This window comes from Sparus aurata, chromosome 9 (genome assembly GCF_900880675.1).
Source record: "Sparus aurata chromosome 9, fSpaAur1.1, whole genome shotgun sequence".
In the NCBI taxonomy this organism is placed as follows: Eukaryota; Metazoa; Chordata; class Actinopteri; order Spariformes; family Sparidae; genus Sparus; species Sparus aurata.
The window spans coordinates 5,467,574-5,495,481 of record NC_044195.1 but is presented as its reverse complement, the minus strand read 5'-3'; the positions used below and the strand labels follow the sequence as shown (position 1 = coordinate 5,495,481).

General features: G+C 42.0%; 1 protein-coding gene across 1 annotated transcript in view; it reads left to right on the top strand.

Annotated features, from left to right (window-relative positions):
* The first annotated feature begins 406 nt into the window (after positions 1-406).
* Positions 407-27,908, top strand: part of plcl1 (phospholipase C like 1) — a 99,307-nt gene continuing 71,805 nt past the window's right edge. Inside the window, exon 1 of the mRNA XM_030427798.1 lies at positions 407-1,330. Within this exon, the coding sequence (XP_030283658.1) occupies positions 1,160-1,330 (171 nt within the window). The 5' untranslated portion in view covers positions 407-1,159. The remainder of the gene's footprint in view (positions 1,331-27,908) is intronic.

Sequence of the window (27,908 nt, the reverse complement as noted above, 5' to 3'; positions counted from 1 at the left end):
TTTTTCCCTGTAACTTACATGGGGTACAAGTGTTCTGTCACTGCCCATGTCTTTCTATCAGTCATATATTTTTAAGACACAACGACAACAGTGAGCACTACTTTGGACTCACTTGGGAAAGAACCAAATCCAACAAAACCCATTAGTGCTGCTGTTCCCTGAGGTTTGTTCTGTGCTTGCCTCCTGTGCTCTCAGTGGTCCATGGTCCTCAGAGGCTATAAGGAGACTCTCTCTCAGTCCCTGGCCTCGACAGCCCACCTATCAGGGCCTCTGACTGCGTCCAAATCTCCCAGCGGGAGAGCTCGTTGGCCGCGGCGCCTGTCAATCATGATTTCCGGCAGCATGTGGGAGGAGCCCGGCGGAGTGATGAAGGGAGGGGTGGCGGGCTAGAGGCGGAACGACTGTCAATTGTGTTCCCTATTCTCGTCAAAAGTGGGCTGTTGTTGCTGTGAGTGGACCCGACGGGACCGTGGCGGCTGTGTGCAGTCAGAGCGATGAGCTCCGCGGGGACAGCTGGACGGATCTGCGCTTCTCCTGACGCCGACAGCAGCGCAAGTTCGCTCCTCTCTGCACTTTGACATCGATGTGTTTTGGGGAGAAGGAGCAGGGTTTCGGGTAGCCCCGTAGACACCGCTGGATTGTTTTCAAACAGTTTTCTTATTGACACCACCTCGCTGTCATCAGTTCTCGTTACGCACCGAGGCTTGGAGGGGTTTTCACGCTCAAACTGAGCCTTCCCCGCCTCGAGGACGAGCGACGCTGGGAGCGGTGAAGACTTGTTGCGCGCATCCGGGGAGCGCACCAGTCCAGTCCTCATCCAAGTCCACACTGAAGGCAACCTGCCTGCGTGTGATGCTCTGATTTCCACCGTGAGCCCTTCAGTGGAGCGGAGGTGGACTGAAGAGACCAGCTCACACTCACTGCCTGAAGTCAGCTCGGTGACGATGACAGTCTGTTCATAATTAACGAAATTGGGCTGATTAGTTTTCTCCAGTGTGACAGAACTGCTGAGCGGCTGATGCCCGAGGAAAGCAAGAACCCGTTCTCCTTTAAATGGCATCAGCACACTGCCAAGTGAAACTTTATTCGGGTCAGATCCGACGAGTTCATTAATCTCCCTCTGCTGGTGTTTCCAAACCGAGTCCTTCTTCTCGTCGACATGTCTGAGCGTGATGGATATGGAGACGGCGACGGAGCGCCGGACTGCATCCCGCCGAGAACGTCCCGCGGCCGGCGGAGCGGTGTCATCCTTCCCGGGGGCGGCCAGGACTCCGACACCGTCCTCCTGGAGTCAGTGAAGGCAGCACCCCGCCGGAGCAGCATCATTAAGGTACGGAGGTCCAGTCCTGACACGGCACTGTGTTCTTGCTCAACTCTACCTGTGAATATGAACGTGTGTGGAAACGCCAACAGCTTATTGGATCAGTTATGTCAAGACAAAACAATACCTTGAGACACTGCCAACATATAGGACTCATGAATCAGATCTTCATTGACTGATTTTTCTTAAAATTCCTAAACAAACTTAACAAACAAACTCTTTGTTTTCTTGACTGAATAAACAGATCTGGCCTTAAAGGACAACAAAGTTTAAACTTTGTTTATATGTGGCGGACCCTGCCACCTTTCTAGCTTCAAACAGTCTTCTGGGGACTTTATTGTCTTCTTCTGCTTCTTCTTGTTTGTGAAGTTATGGGAAAATAAATAATTATGAGTTTGTGTTATTACCTCCATTACTATTGTGAATACTGCAAATCTGAGTTAAAATGTCTTCTCAAAATGACATAGTGCCTCTTTTAGATGATTCAATGAGTAGAAAGTATCTGGGGGGAACACTAATAAGGGAAGCTGGAGTGAAAGATGGAGAAGTAATCAGAAATGTTGCACTGACAAGGGACAGGTGAGCTGAGATGCTGGTGATGCTTGTCCAAATCAGTCTACACCGTTCCTCCTCTCCGAGGCTGTGTGGGTTTTGATACGGATGTGACAGCAGAGCATCTTGTAGCACGTGTCTGCTGATAATATCTCATTTCGCCTCCTTTAAGGTGCGTCACACATGTGTAATTTCACATTCCTTTGACATGCTTTCAAAGTAGCCACACCACATTCTCAGATGGTAGGATAACTGTGCAAGGTGAAAAAAAGAACCTTTTGACCTGAGAGACACTGCTTCTGAGTGACAGTAGACACTGCTGTGTAGAGCTTCATAGTAACATGGAATTAAAATCTCCTTCAGGATTAGTTTTACCCTACAGGACTGGGCTTTGATACATTTTTTATGGATTAAGCACCATGGGAAGAAAGTCTCTAGGAACAATGATTGTGTGGGAATATTACAGTGCTCTCCCGCAGACACCCTCACTCTGTAAATGGATTTCACGAGGGCATTCTTTTATCTTTAAAGCATACAGAAAATAGCTTAGATCTAAACTTTAATACAGTGGTGTAAGTCCACAAATGCTTTAGTGTAGTAAAAGTGCCTGTACATCAATATAAAAAGTGTTGCATTTAAAGACCTATTTCAGTAAAAGTAGATCAGCAAAATGCACAACATGGCACCAAAATGTCCCGTCACTGATATGTTATTATTCTATATATGACACGATTACATCGTGAATACTGATGCATTAATGTGTATAGGCAGCATTTTAATGAAGCAGATAAAGGTGGAGCTAGTTCTAATGACTTGATATACTGTCCGGCAGTTAAGCTCAGGAGCTCCCAACTTTAGAGTCACAAGATACATCAGAGGGGTCACAACATGATTAGTGGGGTTAGAGAGAAGGGAAACAAAGTTCTGCTTCAAGTGTATTTATTTATCTGTGGAATATTGGATCATCTTAGCTCACTGGGCAAACGTTATTCACAATGACATCGTCTGAAGGTTCAGAGGGGAGTTGTCTCTCATAGACGTCTGAACGTTTTCAAAGGGCCCCAACTACACACAGCTTTTTAGTGAGTGGCCCCAAGCCAAAAAACTTGGGAACCTCTGGTTTAAGTTTTAACTGTGTAATAAGCTTCTCACATGTTTTGGGTAACATCTTCAGCTGGAGGCAAATAGTAACTCCAGCTGCTGTGTAAATGTAGAGGAATGAAAAGTACAATATGTCCCTCTGAAATGTAATTGAGTAGAAAAACTAGCAAAAGTACCACAACACTTTACTAAAAACTACTCGAACGAACTTTCATTTTATGTTGCCTCTGACCCCGGTGTGTTTTTGTGCCACACCACCAGACTACAGAGCAGCTTCTTTCCTCAGGCTGTGAGACTCCTCAGTTCACAAATAGTTAACATTTTATGATTTATCTGACCTGGTGACAGGTATTAAGAATAACTATAATAACTTTACAGAAATAGTCAGTCTCCTCTCTGCTGGGCTCCCTTTCCCATGTAGGTCATAAAGAGGCATCAGTATAAAATTGAGACTGTTTCATCGCCACATTAAAGTTCCTTGTTGTATGCAAAAGTACAGTACTTGAGTAAATATACTCAGTTACTATCCACCACTGCTGGAAAGACCCCTCACCTACTACCCGACTGACGTCATGGTGACATTGTGCCTTTCCACCCTCACCTGTGCTCAGGTTGCAGGTCAACGAGTCCCATGAAGGAGCAGGGTGGGAAGTGAGGATCATGTTTGGGGATCGTTACCTTTTAATGGTCAGAGGCGCTTCCCCTCCGGTTATGTGTCACCTGCGCAGCGAGGCGAGGTCATTCAGCTGAGCAGAAATCAGGCAGAACACAGGATTTCTTGCAGTTGAAGACAGCTGAAGGAGGAATAGATTGACGCTTTGGTTGCAACTGAGGTGTATGACCTTCTCAGCCCGCCTCATATGTGATGCTGATATCAGGCTCCATATTTCATGTCAGCCATCAAGTGACGGGGAAGGTTATAGTTTTTACCAGGCTCTTGTCCGTACTGTATACGGGTCACGAGTCACCCCAGTGAGCCCCATCTGGAAGATCCAGCTGAACAGAGAGTCCTTTGACTGCTGCTGGGGAGGAAGTAGATGAGAGGATGGACAGATGAGACGAGTGATTTCAGTGACAGGCACGGTCAGCTGTGACAGCGAGGGCTGGGTATCAAACCTTCAGAAGGACTGAAAACTGTCTGAATATTGATGACTGACTGAAACCTGGCACCAATTCGCTAAGATTTCTAGTTAAAGTGAGAGCCACAATGAGTAGTTAAAGGGCAACTCCACCAATTTTGAACCTCAAAGTGTATTTACAGGTCTTGGGAAGTACTACTGCGTATGTGAAAAAGTAGCGTAAAGCCTTTTGTGGTTCCAAAGATAGCTGAATGTCACTCCAAGTTGGCCAAGTTGCACTATGGGTAATGTAGGTGTTAGAAGAGGTACAAGAATGTGTGGAATTTAAAAAAATGGGTTTGTCAAATTATCAAATTTGATAATTTGTTTTAAACTGTCTATGAATATCTGAATGTTTTAAAAGAAAAAGCATTTTGAAATAGAATAGTCAAAATGATTTGTGATCCATGTTTAGCATGGAAGTAGAGATAAATGAATAGTTAACATGGATCCTGGATTAGCACTTAGAAAATGTATTTTTCATTTCGCTGCATCTTTAAGTTTGTTTTTCACTCTAAAAATCAGTCAGAAGCCAAAACAGAACAGCGCCCCCCAGAGAACACTCAAAAAGGGCGCTGTCAACACAGAAAAATAAATGAACTTTTTATTTTGACCACATAAGTCGCCCATGTATACCCTGTCCGGATTTCTTAACAAAAATAATTTAGATTTCACTTCGATTTGAATTAAATACAGTGCAAATCGAAGCTCAGTGGAGGGAGAGATGGTTCGATACTCAAGTAGAAGATTTTTTTTCCACACATTTGCAGACGTTCTTCATTTGAGGGGATTTTTTTGGAGGTTACTAGTTGTAATGAACGGAGGGGGCGAGGTTAGCTCCTGCACCGCTCACATTACTACAACAACACGCGCTCACGTGTGTCCGATACACCCACACATACCATGTCACCTTCTGCACACACGCACGCACACACCCCTGTTTGTTCAGCTCACCCCATCAAACACACACGCAAGCAATTAAGGCAGTCCTTGTTAGGTCTGCAAGCTCCGAACTGTTGCAGGGATGTAGTAATTACATCCTCAGCGCAAGAGCCTCTATGGGTAATGACTGAGATAATTCACATCGTTGTTGTCGTCGACGAAGTTCGTCAGTGTCATCGTCAGCATCATTAGTTTGATAGACAGTAAATTAATTAGTATCTATTTTCATAGCTGATTAATTGTATCAGTCAATTTTCAAGAGAAAAAGCCGAACATTCTCTAGTTCCAGCTTCTCAAAGGAGCTTTTCTTCGTTCTAGATGACAGAAAATGTTATATTTGATGGTTTTGTCTGTTAAATAGACACACAATTAATCAATTAATCGTTAACTGTCAACATTTTTTGAAAAATGCAGTTCCCCGGAGCTAAAAGTGATGTCTTCAAATTGTCCAGCCAACAGTCCAAAACCTAAAGACGCCTCATTTGATGTCATAAATGACAAAAATAAATAATAGTTATCCTCACATTTAAGAAGCTGCAACCAGCAAATTAACAATTCGTCTTAAAAAATGACTGAAACAGTTAGTTGATTATCGAAATAATTCACAGCCATTTTCCTGTTGGTTGATTTGTCGACAGATTGTTGCAGCTTTATTCACAAAGTAAGAAAAAAATACATTTTTATTGCATTTTTGCCTTCATTGTGCTGTTGATAGTACAGAGGAAGACAGGAAATGAGGGGAGAGAGATATGGTATGAAAGTGCGGTTTTTCCTAGCTCATGAAAAGTTTGCGTTTTGGAGATAAATGGCTTTACCAGGATTGCTAGCTTACATCATTGTCCACACACACACACACACACACACACACACACACACACACACACACACACACACGCACGCACGCACACGCGCACGCACACACACACGAGTCTCCTGAATGGTTTAGCAGTACGACAGCTTACGTGTCATTAGATAAATTAGAAACTTGTCACATATCAACATTGGCCACCACATATTGATTTTCTATTTTTGGAGCTGCGTGTCCCGTGTTCACTCACTCAAGACAGCCAGTGAATAGCATGATGTTATATACTCCGACACAGTGGATGGCGTGGTAGTTTTTAGTCCACGGGTAAAACCAACGAAGAAGAGGAGGAGGACTATTTAATGCAGTTGGCTTGACTGTAACTTCCTCTGCAAAGAAGACAGCTGGCCTCAGATCAAGCCCCCACACAGAGCGCCAGGCCTTGAAGCCAGTATTTGTTGTGGCCAAACCGTGTAGTTACATCGTCAGGTGATGCACAGGGGACTTTTTCCCAAATGCTAACATTGTGAAAGACACTGTAAAATGGTAATAAAAGCCTCACAAGCCCTGCAAAATGACTTGTTTTACTGTCAAAATTTGAGCAATTCGGTCCAATACTATTAGAGAGGTGTAGAAGAGCCGATTGAATAATTTTTATCCCCATTCAAGTTAGTAAAGGGGTAAAACTTCACATTAACCACCGATCACAGTGGCAGTTTGTGCGAGGAGGAAAACAGTCAGAGAGCTGAAGTAAGCTGAAATCCCTGTGTAGATGGGAAGAAAACCCTGTGCCATAGCTGTCAGGTTTATTCAGAACTGATTTAAACTGTCCGGTTTGTGGCTGGACTTTGCTTACCACAGTGGTCCTTTGGAAATTAGGTTAACTTTATTTCCAAATCTTGTGTCTTTGACTTGTGATCAAAGAGCCACATTTCTTTCTGTGTAATTACTCATCGTTAGTTATGATGATTCATTTGGGAGGGCTTCGTGTCCATTCATCCCTTGAAAATGCTCCAACAGCCAGTCACCTCTTGACCCTTGATGCCAGAAATAACTCACCCTTCTTCTCTAGTTTAATAGGACAATAATTATGTGTACATGACTGTAGAGAAAAGCCTTCTGGTACTCCTTAAGGATTCAGGACCACAGAGAACAGTTAAGCCAGAGTGGGAAAAGCAAAACAGAATGGTGTGCGATAGAAAGACCAGCTTATCATGACTTCAAACTATCATTGTCTCTGGAGCTAACAGAAATGAAGTTGTAAAATTTGGTGAAACCTAGAGTATCTCTCTAATAGAGTAGTTTAATTCTATTGTACGTGCAGAAAAGACTTTAATGCAATAACATTTCCTTCAGAAATATGCCAAAACGTAATTAAAATCTGTAACTGTTTGACATCTCCTCCCCCATCGTCCAGGCTCGTCTTCATTCATGCATTGTTATTCAGGCCATAGTCACCCAGATGAGCCGGTGCAGCTGCCAGAGCGATGCTTCATCACGTATTAAGAGTGAGTTAAAGGGACATTAATCTCAATCAAGTTAAACACATTAGGATCAGGCTGTTATATTAATTTTCCCCAGCAAACCATCAGCAATTAGCTTACAGCATTACTGTGGAACAGGCCAGAAGGCTAACCCAGCGCTCCGCGGTAGACACGGCGGTCAGGCCTGGGAGAGTGGTGCGGGATTAACAGTCGAGGCTGTATACAAGTGAATGAAAACACACACACACACACACACACACACACACACACACACAGACACACAGACAGTCACACAGGTTTTCCAGGATGAGGCTCAGGGGAAGGCATGGTTGGACGTCTCTCTGACAGGCCTGTGTGTTGCCTGACTGCTCACTGTTAGAGCGCTGAAGGACACTGTCTCTCTCCATCTCCCTGGCTGTTGTGTTTGGAGAGCAGAGCCTTGATGTCTCGGAGTTTGACCGCCAGACTGTGTTTAGTATTACTGCAGGGCCTCCGGTCGTCACCAAATTTCTGAGATGGAATTTCTTGGAATATCCAAATCCTTTTCCAAAAAAGGAGTGTCCATGACATGTACAGGACTTTTTTGTTCCATTGTTTGAAATGTTGAGGGCATTAGGGTTGTAACAGCACTTTTTAAAAAAATGCATTTTTAACAACCTTAGTTTAAGTTAAAGTTTGTTCCGCCCTAATGTCCACCTTGCCCCACTTGTAAATGTGTAGAGGCTGCTTAAACAGTAGAGAGGAGTATTTTGACCGCTTACATTTTTTATTCGTTCCGGTAATCGAGACAAACACATACACAAAGTGGCAATTTTCCTATGATGTTGCTCGGGCGGGAAGGTCATATGGTGGGGTAATGTTGTTAATGTAATTCATCAGCAACTGAAAAGACAATGGATCATGAAGATTTGGAGGGACATCAGGCTATCTTTTAAAGCAACATTATCTGGAAATTGGCATTTTGTATGAATTGGTGCCCCCACAGTTTCTGTAGTTCAAGAGATAGGCGGTTGTTTTACCTTGAAATAAGTCCCTCCAGAGTTTCACTCTTCAATGTTTCACTACATTTATTGGACTTGCAACCTGAAACACAGCAGTACAACATTTCTGCTTCCCGCACTGACTGTGATGTCAGTGGAAAACGGCTGCTGTGTGAATATGGTCTATTGACAGACTCTCTCGCCATAAGGTGACAGTCAGATGTATTCTTTGTGCATGACTGCATGTAACGAACCATGACTTCCATGCCGTAACAGTTCTGGCAAGTACCATCACACCCTTACAGGCCACTACATAGTGATTGACTTTCACAGATTCTGTACTCTAAATAATTAAAGTTATAGTGAAGAATATAGTAGTTAGTTATGTAGATGTAACAGCTGCTGGTTTTCAGCTGTATTGTAAAGGTCAGTTATCCCATTATAAATCATTAAGAGTTGAGAAACCTCTTAATAATGTACAAAAGTTAAAACATTTCAAGTGCACAGATGTGCCTGCCAGTCATGGAAAAGTCATGGAATTTCATAACAGGGCCACAGTGGGATCCCTGTTTATGTTTGATATGGGTAGCTGAGTTTATTTTTGTCCTTGCTCAGACAGAGTGCCATGTAGGTTTCTGTCCCACTCTGCCTCCGTCTCCTCTCATATCTGCACTCCTTGCTCTGTGCCTGAAACATTGTGTTTTCTTTTGTCTCTCTCATTTTCAGCCACTGTTTTTCCTCCCTCTTTCATTCAGTGCCACTTTGATGTGTTCTGTTGTTTTCCCGGCATTGTTGTTCTCACTTTGTTCCCTTCGCTTTAACTCTCTGTCCCCCTCCTGCTGTGCTGAGAAGTGAACAATGATTTGTATACAACGTACTCCTGGAAACTGGTCAAGAGTAAAGACAATGTATTCCCACTGTGTGTGTGTGTTTGTGTGTGCGCACATGCAAAGCAATTAGGGCCACTGAGGGCCTTCTGTCTCCCAGTATCATTCTGTTACTGGTGCCACATCTCTCCGGGAACACACACCACCTCATCACAGCTGCTGGTCAGGAGATGATGTGTGTGACCGCAAGAGAGACGAGCACACGGAGCTCTGAACCACCTCACAGTCATGACAACAACACCACAAGTGTAGCCAGAAGAATGTCCATGAGCTTGGACATGCAGAATTCATTATTCAGGTATTCATTGATAGCTATGTATTGGCTGTTTACTGTCAGTTGTATGTCTTCCTGCTCCCTCGCCTTTAGTGTCAGCACCACATAAAGGGAGCCCCTTTAAGACGTTCACCTTGCTCAATAAAAGTGTTTGAAATTTTACATGTTAGTCGTGGCATGTATGTAAACCACCTGCCAAGCAACCAACTTACTGTTTAGCGCCCGCCTACCTTGAAACGGGATAAAATGATTTAATCGTGCGGCTCTTGTAGACTTTACAAATTTAATTGGACCAAATGGCTCAAATTCTGACTGTTTAATACCCAAGTACTTGTCCTGCTCTTCTTCATTGGTTTCACCGGCGGACTAAAAACCACACTCCATGGATGTAATTACATGAGAATGGGATGATCAGCTCCAAAAACAGAAAAACAATATGTGTCGGCAAATGTTGACAATTTATTTATTGTGTGGGAAACACTGAAGTAAATTGCTGATGCCATGTGTGACGAGGTGGGTGGGGCTTAATGATGATCTGTCAGTAAAATTATATCGCTGATTTGGAAAAAAAAAGTTGAATTTGGATTTTATCTTTCTGGGCAGGGTTTCAATTTACTTGGCAGGCTGTTAAAGTAGAGCCTGTGTATGGGAAACAATGTTGTTTAGAGGTCATTTAAGAAAAAGTGTCACCATTACAATTTGTTCACCAGAGAGCACAACCAAGGGGATTCTCCCACAGTAAGATGTCTTTAAAAGAACACATCTAAGGAAGAGTTGTGTATAGTTGTGACATCACAACCTAAATAATCTGCTACAGATTCAATGACTGGAAAGGTCTGTAGACGTAGTCATGGAAACACTAGATTTTGTTTAAACTTCTATATTGTGCTCGGTTGTCATGATATCAGTCTGCATGATGGAAGGAGGTTGAACATTGAAAATGTTGTACCTACTGTTGCTTGTCAGTAGCCCTTTTTAGATAGAAAAGGCAGCACATTTGCTCCAAGGTAAAGGCGGCAATGTGCCGGCCTGTCTTTCTAAAACGGAGGCGTAATATTCCTCCTTTGCCAAAAGCTGCCTCTGAGGTAGGCGTAAACATGTGATGTGACGTGAAGCTCGAAGTTGGGCTGTGAACGGTGACATAGAATTTGTCTTCAAAATAAAAGCTTTACATTACACCCCGTTGGAGTTTAGAACTGGGTTCTTAGCGGGGGGGCTTTTAATTTGAAAGTAGCGACCCTTAGCTTTCCGACACAACATCAAGCTAACACAACCAAACAGCTCCAGAGACCAAGGAGACGCTGCATCTCCTGGATCTCAGCAGCTGTCCAGTTGCTCATCTTAATGTCTGCAGATGAAGTGATGGACTGACTGCTGTGATCAACTGTTTCCTGGTTTTAAAACTCCCCGGCTGTGGGTCGCACAATAGTGCAGGTCATTGACACCTCCGCCCACCTCACGCAGAGGCCGGCACATTTCCGCCTCGTTTTTAGATAGCAGGCGAGGCGGAAAATCGGCGGACCACAACAGACCCCCAATTTGCCGCCCTCTGTCTAAAACTTTGGCGGCTTGGTGCTCTGTCTAAAAACGGCTATTGTCTACTGCTCAGAGAGGTTGATTGGGTTTGTTGTGTTCACCTGTCCTCGTTGACAATTAAACTTCCATCTCAATTCATCACTTCAGCAGATGATACATTCATGTTCAGGGTGGATCAACTAATGGCATTTTCATTGCAGTAAAATGTGGTGAAACTATTTCATAAATGTGCCCGTGCAGTGCTGTGTTTTGAAGAAGTTGAAGGTTATGGATGCATCTTTCAATCATAAAGCCTCAGATACAAACCTCCCTGTGGTGTCCTTGGCGGATCATGCACTCCGTGGCAAAAGTGTTTACAAGGTTGCAACATTATTCAGTGTAAGAAGACTGACCTTTTATTTGTCTTTCTTTCATTTCAAAGATGAAACACATAAACAGCTGTAAAGTTTCTCTGTGAACATCTTGCTCTTCCTAAGACCCTGACAGGCTTCAAAATGACACCCACCTGCAGAAAAATACTCAAAATGAATTTGCTTCATTATAACCATTTCTCACCAAGTGACAACCATACCCTCGACTTAAGTTTAATTTAAAACCAAGAAATTGCAAAAGAAGACATGCAGAACAGGTGGCGTTAGGTCAGTGGAAGGTGACATTATGTAAGCATTTATGCCTCCGCTGGCTTTGCACCTACACAGAAATAGTGTGAAATGTTTGAACAGTGTGATTACTGGTTACACATCACCTGGCTTTAATCTTAAAAGCCAATCCAAGCGCTGTAGGAAATCTTATCAGTGTTAAGTTATTTTATTTTTTTTATTTATTTATTTTATCAGTTTGGAAAAATAACAGTTTTTAACTTTTGTGTAGATTTCTCTGACCTGCACACAGAATCTGTCACTTCATGTATGTTACTAATTTCCAATGAAATCTTTGACAGCAGATTATAGTAATATTTACAGCATCCAGTTCTCTTTATTTAACCCTCTGTGGTAATAGTGCGTACCAACACAGTGTGGTATACATTGTGAAGTGTTATGGGCAGCAGCCCCCCTTAACATGCTAAAGAAGAGCACAGATCCAAGATGAAACTTGGCAGAAATCAAAAGATAACAAATGAAATTGAAACAGGTCCTACTGTAGAGAAAATATTCTCAAGAAGAGGTACTGAGGAAAGGCCTAATTTGTGCTTTGATCCAGTATCATAAAAAACATTTTATTTCCTGTGCCGTCACTTCAGATTGATGGTATGTGTGCTCAAAACATGCTCTGTGCTTTGTCTAGAAGCAAGGCATCACAGTGCTGCTTTTAATAATCCGTACAATCTCTGATATGAGCATACTGATTTTTAACTTCCCGTGGGAAGAATGAACATATAAGAGTCCATTCTTGATTAAAAGTTCTATTCTCGCTGTCTATTTTCTCCGGCTGCTCTCTCTGGTCTGTGTGTATCTGTGCGACTCCAGTGACAATGCCTAATGCAAGACACAGATTTGATTGGCTGAGTCATCCAATTGGAATGATAGTTTCCTGGGCCACTAGTGCTGTAAAAGACAGAAATGCTGCTCTGGTTAAAATAGAAACCATCTGTTAAAATATAATAATTCTCAATAACTGATCAGTTATAGCTCTGGGTCTGGACGTGGGCAGTGTCTGTCTGCGGGGGGTTGAGAAGGATGGCAGGTTAACAAGGGGGATGGCATCCGTCCTCATCCCCTCCTCAAAATGGTCAAAGAGACGCATGAGCAGCTTTTGTGAAGACATTCACAAGAAAGCTAAGTGAGTTGTTGTAACTGTTTTTTTTTATATGGAAGTCTACTGTCATGGTGTTTGAGACTGTACAAGGCGACGGTAGAACAGTGTAAACACTTCACTTAAACTTTATAATGCGGCATCACGAAACCACCACTAAAGCATCACTTCTGGGCTCTTATTGTTTTGTTTGGCAGTCTTCTAAGGTCTTGCAGGAAAAAAACATGGCCTGTAATCGTAGTTGGACTTTTAACAGTTTTACCAGATTACAAGCAGGCCATGTGTGCAAGACTTCTAAGTTTTTCTCGGAGGGTGTACGCCAGAATAAGTGTGAAAGGTAGAATAAGAAAGGGACATAGACACCTGATACATGTTAGAGTGTTCATGTCGGTTATTAGAGTTAATGTGAATGATGCAGGATTTAAAGGGTGACCTTCACTCCGGAGATGGCAAGGTCTCCAGTGCTGGAATTAAAACACCAGAGCATGAAGAGGATTTTAGATTCGAATAACTGCAAACACAAACTAGTCTAAAGCCGAGCGGCTGCTTGGATGACTGTGGCATGGACTGGTGAGAGAACGAGAGAGGAGTGCAAGCTGTTTGTGTCTACAAATCACTCCCTGTTCAAGCCTCTCTGCCTCCCTCTCACCCTGCATACACACGGACAAACACATTTCTCAGCTGCACAGCTGTCTTGGCTTTCCATCACCATCAGTGACTTGGAGTTCTCAAAAAGGTGGAGATGATTCTGGAAGCAGGAAGGGAGCTTCTCCAGAGTGCAGGGGACACAGACAGATAAAAAGTGAGAGTGCTTCGACAGGTTGTTGAGGAGTTGAAACGCAGACTTGACGTGAGGGCAAACAGTGAAAAAAAGATGCAGCAGAAGGAAGAGAAAAGAGTCATTCAGGCCGATGCAGTTTGTGTGTGTGTGTGTGTGTGTGTGTGTGTGTGTGTGTCAGCTCAGCAGTGCGTGGTGTTAACCTCAGGGTGGATAGATCGGGGAAAACTCTAGAGACTGCATGACGGGTTGTTTTGCTGTTTTGGGCTTCAGCCTAGAGGGCAACACACACACACACACACACACACACACACGCGCAGAGGTCCTGAGTGATGTAACAGAGGCTGCTTTCACACCGGGTTTGCTAGTTTGAATCCCACTCCTGATAGCCCAGTGGTCTGTTTTCACACACTGTGGTACTTTGTGTGTGACTTTCCTCTACACACTGCAGGTGTTGCCCTATGTGGCAGGGAACATGTTGGTGCTGTTCAGGCCTGCTCACACTCGAAAGTGGCACAATGAAATGTATTCTAATGTCTTTGTAAAACAGGCGTACCTTGAGGCTTGGTACCATAGTGACTATTCACAGGGTTAGTCGGTGAACTACTATAACAACCAGAGACAGAAAAGGTCAAAAAGTCTGAGAGCACTTCTGTTTTGCATTTGTTTTAAGTGTAGCACTACTTATATAATTACAAATGATAATATCAGCATTACAACTTAAGTGAATAGTGGAATATTTAAAAAAAAATTACATGAATTTTCAGAATATCTTTGTATTTGGTATGTCCACTAGATTGAATGACAGCATACACCCGAGCTGGCATGGAACCCACAAATTTGTGCCTGATGACTCATGTTATCCCAGCATGATCTGACAGTGTTAAACAAAGCGTCTTGTGACGTCACTGAATGCCTGGTTCTCTCAGTCTTCACCTGCTCCCATAAATGTTCAGTGGAGTTGACGTCAGGTGACAGTCAATGACAGTCAGGAATCCTTGGTCTTCTTTGGTCTTCAAGTACTTCTTACAAAGCTCGGAGGTGTGTTTGGGTTCATTAACCTGCAGCATGGAACTCAAAAATACTGAATCAAGTGTATCCAAAGTACGATCAGGCAGACCCAAAGTGACCATACCATCAGAAGATCAGAATTCCTTTTTACGTCCTGCAAACAGGGAAATATGTGTCAGAGTCAGCAAAAGTACTGTCAAAAGAAGGCTGTCTTGTTGTGGCTTCAGAGTAACAGTTTCCAAACCACTTCTCGGGAGGGTAAATGAGACCAAACACATGAGATAGACTGCTGTTTATGACCAGTGTGAAATCAGAAGTCAACAGTGAGTTCTTTTAACTTACTAACATAGTGGAGTCAACATGGGTACATTTATTACTGAAGTTATAGAAGTAACAGAGTTATTTAAACCCAAACCATGATGTTTTCCTTACCCCAACCCTGTAGTTTACTTTCCTTATCCTAACCATACAGGGGCCGTGCAACGAAGGTCCAGTACACCAGTCACTGGTACGCTGCAGCAGTCATGTTGTTTTTGGGAGTTGCTGCTAATTGATTTATTGATTTATAAATCATTTTTCATTTATCGTTTATTTTGGTATGAGGGTGTGTTGATGATTAGCGAGAACGATCGCAAGTGTGGAATATTGTAGTGCCAGTCAGTCACAATACCAAGTCATTGCTTCAAAAAGTAATCCCTTTTTTTCTGAAAAATGTTGCCACGTTGTGTGTCTGGGCTGTTATGTGGCTAAGGCCTTCAAATAAACTGGAAAGAAGTAAAATAAACCAAAAATCCCCAAAACAAAAACAACAACTAATGAGTGTCTTCCACGAGCCGACAACAAAGAAACATTATGTTTAGCATCATGTCGGGCAGTGAGGCATTTTATCTCTCCTGTTGTATTTGGCTAGCGGTGCAGGAATGTCGCTAATGATGTTATCATGATTAGCAGTCTTGGATTTTTGTCATATGGAGATCACAGACCAGCTCATTCATGCAGACTCTTGAGACTTCTACTCCTAGATTCAAGACCCAGATTCAGAAACTACCAGTGAGAAAGCATATTTATTTTGTCCCTAAAGCAATTCCATGCTCTTATCTCCATGTTTTCTGCAGCAGTGCTACATAATTACACTCTGACTATGAGTGTGTCCACTCCAGCTGACTCGTGGTTTTTAAAGCCAATGGGTGTGTCCTGATTTACCAGAAAGTTGAACCAATCCATGCGAGTTTTGTGTGTGTGTGTGTGTGTGTCTGTATTTATGTACTTCAAACATATTTTGTTGTAGTTTATTAGACTAAACAGACTTAAGGTAGTTACAAGCTTTTGTGTGTTAGTGTGTGCATGTATATATATTTGTGTGTGTGTGTGTGTGTGTGTGTGTGTGTGTGTGTTAGTAAAGGGCATGTTTCAGCTCTTTCAGAGCAGAGGAATGCTGTGTGGCTGCCAGACTCGGCTGCTGTGACTTCACTGGGACCAGCGGAGATCCCGGGCACCACACACACCTGCTGCTATGGCAACCAAATACAGGACCCATGACAACCACCTCCCTTCCCGTCTCTCGTCCCCGCCCTCATCCCTTCCCTTCCCATCCCAACCCAACTCCCTCCTATCCATGCTGTGTGTGTATGTGTGTTTAAACATTCCTGATTCTTTGACTTGCTTGTCAGATTTTAATATGGGTGACTGCAAAGGTCCTATGGACATTATTTCAATTGTGTGTGTGTGTGTGTGTGTGTGTGTGTGTTTTCTGCAAATTAAATGTTGAGTTAGGGGGAGCTATGAGAGTGAACCAAAACAATAAAATAGTGGGCTATTAATGGATGGGGTAAAAGTCGAATAATAATTCTCTGTTGGTTTGTCACTATGGGTGAGCTCTGTCACAACTAGTCATGTGACTGATTATTAGAATATGAATATAACACGCAGCTTGTTTAGGTTTATTGTTTGGCAGTGAACCCTGGTGGTGATAGGGATTATGATGGGAGCAAAGGAGGAAGTCAGGTGAGATTGTTAAAACAGCCCGCCAAAATCTTTCAGTGAAGTGGGAGCCTTTCATTGCTTTATTTGTTCTGGACAGACGATGGGTGACATGAAATGGGGAGAGAGAGGGAGAGTGGGGATGAGGGCCACAGGGTGGATTCAATCCGTGGGCAACTGTTGTAGAACTGCACGCTCCACCAACTGGTGCCCTCTTTTCTATATATTCAACAAAATAGTTTTTGAATGGAGAATCCTGATTCATATCGTGATTCCCCATGTCCAGAGAAATTTGCTGTGGACATTTTGTGACATTGTGTGAGTCGCCTGTTCACACATATCGCTCGAAACAGAAGATCATCCATGTCAAATGTGTCGCACCTACTTGAAAAACTAGCCCCATTTACTCTGCCCATTCACTTTGGGAATCATGTGCTGATTCTCCACATTGCCATCTGTATGAAAATTACAAAGCAACGTTACATGACCAAACAAAGGTAATGTGGTAACTGATAGTGTCTTTTGTAACTGCCATACATGGAAAAGTGTCTGTCGTCCGACCCTTTGTCACATTTCTGCCCGAGAAAAAAACAGCGTCTGCCCCTGGCAGCAGAGCCAGGCAGCTCCCGCAGTTGAATGTTGGTGATGATGTGACCTTTTTTTAGAGCAAAAAAAGTTAACTCACCATGCCTCCGCTCTTTGCACTTTTGTGTTGTTGTAGTTACTGTCTCTGGCAACCTGTTTTGAGGAAAAAAATCTCCTCGACAATTAGCCCTCCTGACTGAGACTTTAGTGAACTTTCCCCCAGAAAACAGCATCCCTCCCCACAAGTGAGGGCCAGACAGGGTCCAGCATTTACACAGCAAAAAACGAAGCTTTGACACTTCCAACGATGCATGGTTGGTCAGACTGTTAAAGTTATGATGTGTACCCTCACGCCTCTTTGGGTTCTGCTGCCTGGTTCAGTGTGAACAAAAAAAGATGGCGTGAAGGTGAACCTTCACTGAGCCGATAATGCAGAGTGTCTGTGTGAAAAGGGCTACTGTTTGGCTGAGGCGAGGGGTGGGTTCTGCTTAGAGCAGGCAGGAGGACTCATTCTAAATAATGACTGTTTTTGCACTGATATCTAGGGCTGTGATCAACCAAAGTCAGCTAAAGTTAAAAATTAAGATGAAGACTAGTAGTCTATTTGCTTTAGATGAAATCGTTTTTTGACTTTATTATTTTGCATTGAAATTAATTAATTAAAATGAATGAATTAATAAACACACTCAAGTTTGGCTCTGACAGCATTTTGCATCACGTGCATCTGCGCAATATCAAGGCCCATTATTTCCGAAATATACTATGTCAGCTAGTGATATCAGCACAAGAACTGTTATATTGGAATACTTGACCAATTGTTTTTGTCATGTTATAATAATTGACAGACACTATCATTTCGCTCTGTGTGTCTTCGCACAGAGCAAGGCTGAACACAGGAGCTCAGCTCCATGGCTGAGACACGAACTATTAACCTAAAACTTTTACTCTTAAACACAAAAGGCTTGTCCACTTTAAGCAAAAATAATTGTTCATATACTTAAAACGGACGGAGCAACCTAACGCAGACAAGTCAGCTTACCATTTTGAGGTGATATGCCATGTCTGTAGTCGAGCTGTGATATACAAACTGTTGCTTGCAAACTTTGCATTCGACTGTTTTTCCATTTTTATAAAATGCTGCCACACTGCTGATGTCTTTGACATGGTAGAATAGGAAGGACTGTAAATGAAATGCTTAAAAATAAATAAATATTTAACAAACCACCGGACTGAGGCCTTCTAGTACCTTCTTCAATCTGTTTGTCTGTAGTGGGTTGGGCTAATCCAAAATGGTGAAAACAAGGGGGTGCTCTGAAGACATGGTTGATGGTTCAGGGAAAAATCCCCTCGCTCATACTCGTACTGATGCTCACACGTTTCCATGGTTACCAAACAATTATTACGCCTGGACCACACCGCCCACCTCCACCTGTGCGTGAATGCTACTTCACTGAACTGCTGCAGCTTCCACGTGTGTGGTGTTCACACGGACACCATGGTTGCTGTGGTGGAAGCTCTATCTTTCTACATTGAGCTTGCCTTTGATGATTTCCATCAATGAAAAGCCTCTTTAACAAATGATCCTGTCCACAGAACCACTGGGGGGCTTTTTACTGATATAAGCATTGAAACAATAGTGAAAGGTGTAATGCTGCTGGTAAGATGTCAATATGACTAGCAACAGATCATTTTTAATTTCGATTTCTGTTCCATGTTGTGTGTAAAGGGGGGCACACACATAACGATAATCGGGCTGATTTTGCTCCAGTTTTACCCCTTCCTGACCACGGAAGATTATCTTCTGTCTTATAAGATTATATACGATTATCCTGTGGTCTGTAGTGTGTTAAGAGTCAGTTTGTCCTGATAATTTGCTCGGAAACGGGTCGCGGCCGACAATCGTAAATGTTAAATTTGTTCAATATTTACGACGAAAAATCTTCGTGTGTTTCCCCTGATTTTTCGGACAGCAATAGTCCGAGGACCACCATCATTCCCTCTTATATGTCTTCCACGTCTTTCATGTTTTAAAACTTTTATTTACTCTTTGTCTATATAGAGTCTATGCTCTTTTCCGTTTATGAAGAGCCCGGTGACGCTGGGGTTGTTGCCATTGGTTACTGTAGATCACGTTTGATCACGCGATATTTCTGGCTCGGAGGACTAGATTCTAGATCGGCCGTGAGACAGATAATCTTTATGTGTGTGGTGTCCTGTGCTGAGAATATCAGAGCACACCACACACAGTATGATCAAAGCTGATTTTTTAATCATCATGTGTGGGGACTCTACAGATAAAAAATCTCTTAAGATTTATAAAATCCTTATGTGTGTACCCCCCCTTTAGATTGACATCTTAATGATGAAATACACTGGAAAATTCTGTTGACAGAAACAGAGTGACTTTCCCTGTTTTCATTCTTGATGCTGATCTAATTGGCTGTTGAGAGTAGAGGTTCATTTTCATTGTTCTGACCAGGGCCTAAGGGGGAACCCTGGCGCAAACATGAAAATGAGACTCCCCTCTTCTAGTCTCCAAAGCACCATCAGCAGCAAAGTATTTTAAAAGTTTTTTAAAATCAAAACTACACACAAACAGAAGAGATGGCAGTCTGGCCGGATGCAGAACTGGGAGGAGCTGGCTTTTAGAATGCAGCTTGGAGGTTGGAACCAGTCAGCTCCCTGGGACAAGCTATACACGCCGCCATCATTCACTCAATCAGCCAAACGCAGCTGCAGCCTATCACACACTCACACAGTCGGGTAACAGAGAGATCACAGAGAATTTAAACACATTCTGTGATATAAATGTTTATAAAACTTACAGGGTCCTAACCCTGAAGCTTCATATACATCGATAAGTTACTGGTAGGTGAAGTCAATGAAAGTGATCAGCTTGTTTCAGTGCAATGTTTTGACTAGAAAACCCGGGCTCCTGATATTCATGTTGATGCCACTTGATGTATACCACCAACCCCAACACCGTTACAGATCAAGTCCACCCTCTAGTGGCAGTGGCAGTGCCCCCCCAGCAGGACAGTGTACTCCGTCACTGCAAAAACTACTCAGAGATGGCCTGAGGAACCTGAGAAAGAGATCAATGCGTCAACCTGGCCTTCAAATATCCCAGATCTGGATCTGATCATGCATCCGTGAAATGTGCCAGAACATGTCCGATCCATGGAGGCCCCACTGTGGATCAGACTTGGCTCTAACCTGTCGAGGCACGGACACAGGACCTCTTGAGGGGTCTTGTGGTGCCTGGCACATGGATGTTAGCAGTGGATCTTTTGCGTCCTGAGGGTTGTTTTGGTTGATCAGTAGACATGACAATCATATAAATCTAAATTTCTAACACTCACAAGAAAGAAACACAAGAAAGTCAATGTTGGACTATTTCCTGTACCCTGTTTGAGTGAGTGTAATGGGTACTAAATCCATGCTGAAATCATGTATCAACTAAAACATATTCTGTTAGACTCCAGGTTAATTGGATTCTATCACTAGACACCATTACTGGGTTAATAACTCCTCTGCTTCCTTTTGAGCTATATTCTTAAACATTACCCACCTACACACCACATCCGTTCTTCTGTGTGTCACTCCCACTAGTTTAAAGCAACTCCACACACAACCACACACACCACACACACACATGCACACAGAGTGAGGTGAGAAAGGTGTTGAGTGTCTCAGGTTGTTGTTCTTGGCAGTTGTCACTAACGGGATTACTGGACTAATCATCTTTCTGTTTGAGTCCTTTCAGGTTAAACCACTGTTAGCTTTACTCAGAATCGGCCCCTTCTTTTTCTGCTTTCGTCTCAGTTGCTGAAATCATCAAGTGTCTCTGTAAGGCCAGACAGTCTGTATCGATATCAAGAGGTATGGTAAACTCCATCTTAAAGATGCCCAGTGGAGTTACTGTTCATATTCACTGATACTCACAAAAACATATTGCGTGTTTCTTTGGGATCTAATAACAAACATGTCGAAAGCATTTCCATCTTCATTAAAAATGTAAAAATAAAAAAACATTTTTATTAGTACAGTGCTACATTTCCTATAGCATTCCATCCACCGGCTGTCGGTCAGTAGAACAGAATAAGCATGGTGGCAGGAGGGATGTGTATTGCATCACCCCACATGTGCACGTACATGCACAATACAAACGAAGCAGGAACGTACTTGGAAAAAACACTGCTCCATTGTGCTTCTTGTGTTTGAAAACTTGACAGGGTACATTTAAAGGTCCACTTGTTGATTTTTGAGTCTCATTCCCAACTCGTCAAAATATTCTCCACCCTGGGACGGTCACCATCCCAAAGCGCCAGTGTTTGAGACAGAAAAATCTACTTTCTTACAAAGTGGACCTTCTTTAATGAGTATAATGGCTTAGGAACACTTTTGACTGGTAAACAGCACCATCACTTTGCAGTTAGAACCAAAATATGAAGGAATGTCTTCCTGTTTACACAGAATCAAGTTCACTGGCATATAGCGTGAGCGATAAATGGTCAAACCAAAGCAGTAAAATTCACCACAAACTCTTTGCTTTGAAAATAGATACGGTACAGAAACAAGAGATACACTTTACTGTGTGTTTAAAACATAATAAGACTGAAGTCACTTTCAGTGCAAGATATGTTTTGTCGTATACAGGAGGTCCTGTTCTTACGAGGATACTCTGGGCTCACTCTGTATCTGTAGCTGTTCTCACTATTTACCCCATGTAACACCTTTTAAATTGAGATTTATATTATATTATATATGATATTATAGGGCATTTGCCATGCCGGACAATATTATTGCTTTTAGAATTGGATCTAACTGTGCTGTTTGAGGTTATATCACAATTGCATTTAATTATTAATCCTATAATGTTGCAAAGTCTGAGTGCTTTTGAGACATAAAAGTAAATGCATTTTGGCAGATAATGTGCTCATGGATCTCTTCTTATGGATGTCAGGTCATTTCTGAATAGTGAAATGTCAGTATAACAAGAACTTTTTATGAGATGAATGGGGACTTCATATTGCTGTGTTTTTTTATTATTATGGGTAGGCTGTACAAGGAAGAGTGACAGCAAATGTCCGAAGGAAAACAAGTCCTGATATCTTCATCCTTGCAAACTATGTTGACACTTTCAAAATTAATTACAAATTTGCATTACCAGTGCATGAGAAAAACAATACAAGACAAATACATAGTATATGGACTTAATGTTAAATTATACATTCTTCACAGCTCATAGTTAACCTGAATTAACACCCCAGGCTCAATCCTACTAGTTTTCTAATTACATCCAACATTTTGTCATTTCACTCAGAAGGTTTCACACTTTTTTCTAAGATGAGCTTGGTGGAGGTTTTTGGAGGAATCTTTTCAGAATTTTTCACATTTATAAGATTTTCATCCATATGGTCAGCCGCTCCATCACCAGCTCACATATTCAGCCTCGCAGAACGAATCGCTTTGGAGAGCGTGACAGAGGAGGAAAATGATAATGACATGGAGGGTGGTGGATCAGTGTGTGTGTGAGAAAAAGACAGTCAGGTGGTTTTGTTTTTGAATCATTGTGAATCATCATGGGGAGGTGGTGAGTATGAAGAGGGAAGAGAAATGGAGCTGGAAATAATCAGCTGTAATCAGCCTGTTCATCTTCCCACAGCATTATATTGACATTATATTGCTGTGTTCCGACACAAAGTAACATTCTCCTGCTATTGAAGAGCTGTTTTTACAACAAATAATTTTGTCCTTGCCATGGTTTTTTGTTTTGTTTTTTTCGGTGCTGCTATTTCCCAGCTGATTTTTCTCTCTATAATCTTTAATACAGCTCATAAACACCTCATCCCTTTGTGTTATTCTAGTTTCAGCCTGTGTCCAAAATTAAAATCCTTTTTTCTACCTACTGTTTCATTTGTGTTCAAAATCTCAGTGTGAGATTAATGCACCAGACTGCACACTGGGAAACAGTAGTAAATGCTAAAAATCCAGTAATACACCTGGTAGGATGGAATTGTCACAAGATAAAATGAAAAAAAATGACCTAAACAACAAGTAGGTTTAGGTCATTTTTTTTCATTTTATCTTGTGACAATTGTGCTAATTCTCTGGTTAGGTTTAGGCACAGAAACTACTTGGTTAGGGTTAGGAAAACATGTTTTGGCTTAAAACATTGGTTTAATTGTCCACAAACCTTGTGCCAAGGTCTCCTTAAAAATATTCCAAATACTTACAGATAGTAAATGCAGTCTCTTGATGAAGAATCCTGCCTTAACCACACACATACACACACTGGCACATAGTTAAAGTGTAAGTATTGGGCACATGTCTGAATGAATCTTTAACAATCAATCGTCAGTGACTGAATCAGAAGCTTTCAGCAGTGGAGCTCCTCTCTGGTGACTGAGAGTGCTGTTGTCCTCTCAGCCGTGATACGCAGTACATTACTTCATTATTAAAAGCACATTAAACCTTAAATGTCTACCCTGGCTCTTTAGCGACCTGCCAAAGTCATTCTTTTCATTCAGTTAAGCACTCAAGTCCCTGGTAGTTGTTTTTAACAATGTTCTGGTGTCAACATGTCAAAGATGGAATTTGTTTTTTTGCCATTTATGATTTAGATAATTTAAAAGCAGAACTGGAGCTGGAGAGTGACAAAGCCAGCTCAGGTAATGTGAGCTCTTATTTAGGGATCGACCGATATGGATTTTTTAGGGCTGATGCCCTTTTTCATCAGCCTTAACCGATGACCGATACGGACTGCCGATTTTCTTGAGCTGATATTTGGAGCCGATACTACTTTTGCTCCCTCAATTTACATCAAAAAAATTACACAATGATGAGGTTTCTTCACCAGTTAGGAGTGTCGAAGAAACCTCATAAAGTCACCCTCAAGTGCCTCAAATTTACTGCCATACACATCTCTGCCGTCAGCTGTTGTAGCCGTGGCGAAGCCAAAGAAAGCTGTGCCACGAGTGCCAAAAGCTGCAGTGACCACATGCTGACTGTGATATGTGATTACTGAGCTCAGTCAGTGCTTTGTGTTTGCTAGGTGCCAGTCTGTGAGAAGTTTCAGTTGTCTGTGTGTAAAATAGTGCAGTGGAAACATGAAATCTTACAGGTTACACTGAAATATGTTAAATTGGCAAAGACAACTTACCTTTTATTCTGATGTAAGTGTAATGGCTATGATGCGTTCAAGTCAAGACTTGACGGAACAAATGTATTGTATTCCTTAATTAACATTAAGCAAGCTTAAGCTCTTAAATTGTTTTATTTCAAGTTTCTATCTGAACCAGAGGCTGAGAAATAAAAGATTTTCATGAACGCTGACAATTCATCAAAATTTTCATAAAACCCTCAGGTTTTCAAACAATGCCTCGTTTAGATGCATTTTTGTTGGCTGCCCTCGGTCTAAATGGGTTATTGAATTTTTTACTGAAATGGTTTTTAAGATTTCATAAATGGCAGAAATATTTTACTTTTGTTAAAATAATTGTTAGTTGCAGCCTGAACATGCAGGGAGTAGAGCTGCATGATATATCGTTTGAGCATCTTCATCGCGATGTATGTGTGTGCAATAGTCACATAGCAGAATCTGCTATGTAGGAGGCAAATGAACTCATCTAATTTCAAGGGAACCTTACACACACTGTGCATGCAGACTCTACATGCGCACCGATCCACCAATCACATTAGTTCTTAATCAGTGTGCTGAAGCAGTCCACGCCCCTGCACATGGAGTGAGTCGCTGGTAACAACATTGAAAAATGAGCAAGGAACGAGAGTTTGTTTGACCATTTATGTTGGTACCACACAGCTCAGTACGACAAAAACAGGTACGATCAGTGCAGGTTAATTGTCCACAAGATAGCAGTAGTACAGCATAACTTAAAGGGCTATTCAGGTCATCTGTATTTTTTTATATCGCAATATATATCGCAGGGTTAAAAAAAATTGCAATGTCACTTTTTTCCAATATCGCAGGGACTATCTTTAAATTACCATAAAATGACCAAAACCAACATCTAGTTTTGCTTCTAACAAGTATTTTCTTTGTAGCCTAAGCCTGATATGTCTTTTATTTTTCTGTGTCATAGAACTCATTGTTCTACTGGGTGAGGTGACCTTTATTATGGCACATGAACATAGGCTGTAGTTTTAGACCTCTTGATAAATCATCCTGCTGCCATAAACACTCACTGGTGCCCCATATATGTAATAATGCATGTCTGAAAATAGTCCTAGGCAAATGTGCCTTTTACTTCTGTTACAGGGCCCAGCTGTTTCAGGAAATAATTTTTACAGTTTTACAAACTGAAGTACTATGTCTATGACCTGTTTTAGAAATGTCTGTCTTCAGCAAAAACTAATAGATTTGGGGTTGAATAGGGAAGTTGAAAGTTATTAAGAGATGGACTAATGCCTGTTGGTTTTTTATCTTTCGCAGGATTTACTTACAATCTGAAAATGCAGAACCCCACCAGTCTTATCCCTTAAGACTAAAGCAGAGCTTAACCTTGAGGGAAGCAGCTTTTTGTCCCCAGATGGGAGGTGAACAGATCAACAGGGGCATTTGTTTTCAAGAAAAATCCAAAACATTTAGGATTTTATCTGATCCAGCATTTTGTTGATTTAACAGATAACATGTCATAAAAGTAAGAGTAGCAGGGCTTGAGCCCTCAGCCTGCTGTTCCCTGTCATTCTTAATCCACCACTTATGATGTTCTGTACAAGAATTTGCCATTTCTGCCTAAGCTTATGTTGCATGATTTATAATTTCTATATAAAACCTCCAAACAAATCCTCTGCTGAATTCTTTATAGAACTATTTCACATGGTATGCACCGGGGTGACATCATGTACAGTATGTGGAAAGTTCTCACACAGCCGCACTTTACTTATTTAAGACAAACAGAGTGAAGTATGGAGAGAGTCTGATGGCATGAGTGACAGCTTCTGAATCGGAAACAACGCAAATGCTCATTTTTCTGCATACAGTATTACCCATAATGCCTCTCTGTTGGGGGTCATGTGAACAGAAGCAGTGCTTGACATTGTGGCAAAGTTAATCTCCCGGAGTTTCTCCTCGACATAATGAAATTCCTGAGCGTTTTCCTTTGTGAAAGTTTGAACAAAACCAGTAAGAGCAGCAGGTCCAACACACTTTGGAGGTTTTCCTTTTCATTCAGTGATTCACAACAGCCATGCTTTAGGAGTGAGAGAGATTGGCATTATAAAAGAAGCAAGGTAATGGACAGTCCCCTTATTCCCATGGCCTGTTGCTGGAAGAGATGAATGAATGTGTTTAAGAATAGTAGAAAAAACACAAGAGTTCCCACCTGCTTCTTTTCTTCAACAATAACAAACCTTGTGCCAAAATTTTAGAGCAAGGCACCAAGTCAGCTGTGAAGGAGCACCGTGTTGGATGGTGGCCAGTAGTAAGAGCATAAAAATATTTTTCTAATCACTGTGGATCTATCCAGGGCAGGAAGGATATATTTATACAGCATCATATGTACGAGGAAGTTTCAAAATTCTTAACATTTAAGTCTCGAAGGAATAAAAAAACAAACTGTACAAGCAGAGGAGAGAATGTGAACTTTCTGTTTTAAAAAGTCTGACACAATCCTGATTTAAAGTTAAGGACATCAAACCAGCATCAAAGGGATTAGAGAGCGGTACAGATAAAGGGGCTTTGAGTCTGCCTTTAAAAGCTGGTCAGACTTTGGGCACACCATGCCCTGCAGATATCTGTGACCACAACCACCATCTCTGAATATTTGAAAACTCAACAGCAGCATCTCTTTGTAGAAACATGCCTCGTGGCTCAGGACAGCCCACACATCTCACTGGCCCTCATTTATCAATCTTGCGTGAAAACGGGTGCAGATCTGAGCGCAGAATTGGTCTTACAACAGGACACACGTGTGATTTATGAAACATTCGTATCTGACCAATCCCAGCGTACGAATGATCGGGTCTTGATAAATGTGGCAGCTGAATTCGATCGTCATTAACATGTTACGCCCTTAAATATTCCTGGTTCGGAGGCCTCGCCCACTGAGGTCAAACACGGAGAGAAGAAACACTGAAGAAACACAAGAAGAGAAACTTTTCCGAGATGGAGATCGGCATCCTGGCAGCGCCGGCACATCAAAGGCAGTCTGTTCACTAATGCAATGTTGTGCAAAACTGAACAGGCCAAAATAATATCGCACACTTTCTCTGGTGTATACAGCAGCGTTCCCCCTGCTGGTCAGAGACAGAGCCACGTGCCCTTCAGCAACCCGAGGCAGCTCCACTGTGACCCGTGTGCGTGTGTGCACACTATTGAATCTGCGTTCCTGCTCTGTGGCAGGGTTTGCCAGCGGGGTTATTAGGTATTCCGGTAATGAGTTGTCATATTTTATTTTACAAAAAAGTGGTATCAGTAAAAACTTGGGCTTTTTTTTAATTAAATTTTTTAATTTTGTTTCATTCGTTTTAAGATTCCGTTTTGATCTGTTCTAAATATGTGACTGCTTATGCTTAATGACAGCTGAGGTTTGTTTGATAATTATTTTCAGACTCAGCCAGATTTTGCTGTGCTGCACCGCAAATCCACAGACTCAGATTTGCGTACACGAGCTCAGACCTGACGTGAGATCTGATCGTAGCTTCCGCTCACGTCCAAATTGATGAATGCCGAAGCTCGCGTGGAATTGGTCATACGTACGGTTTTCTGCCGTACGTTCGTTTGATAAATGAGGGCCACTGTGAAGACTGTTAATCAGGGCTATTCCCTCAGCTGAAAG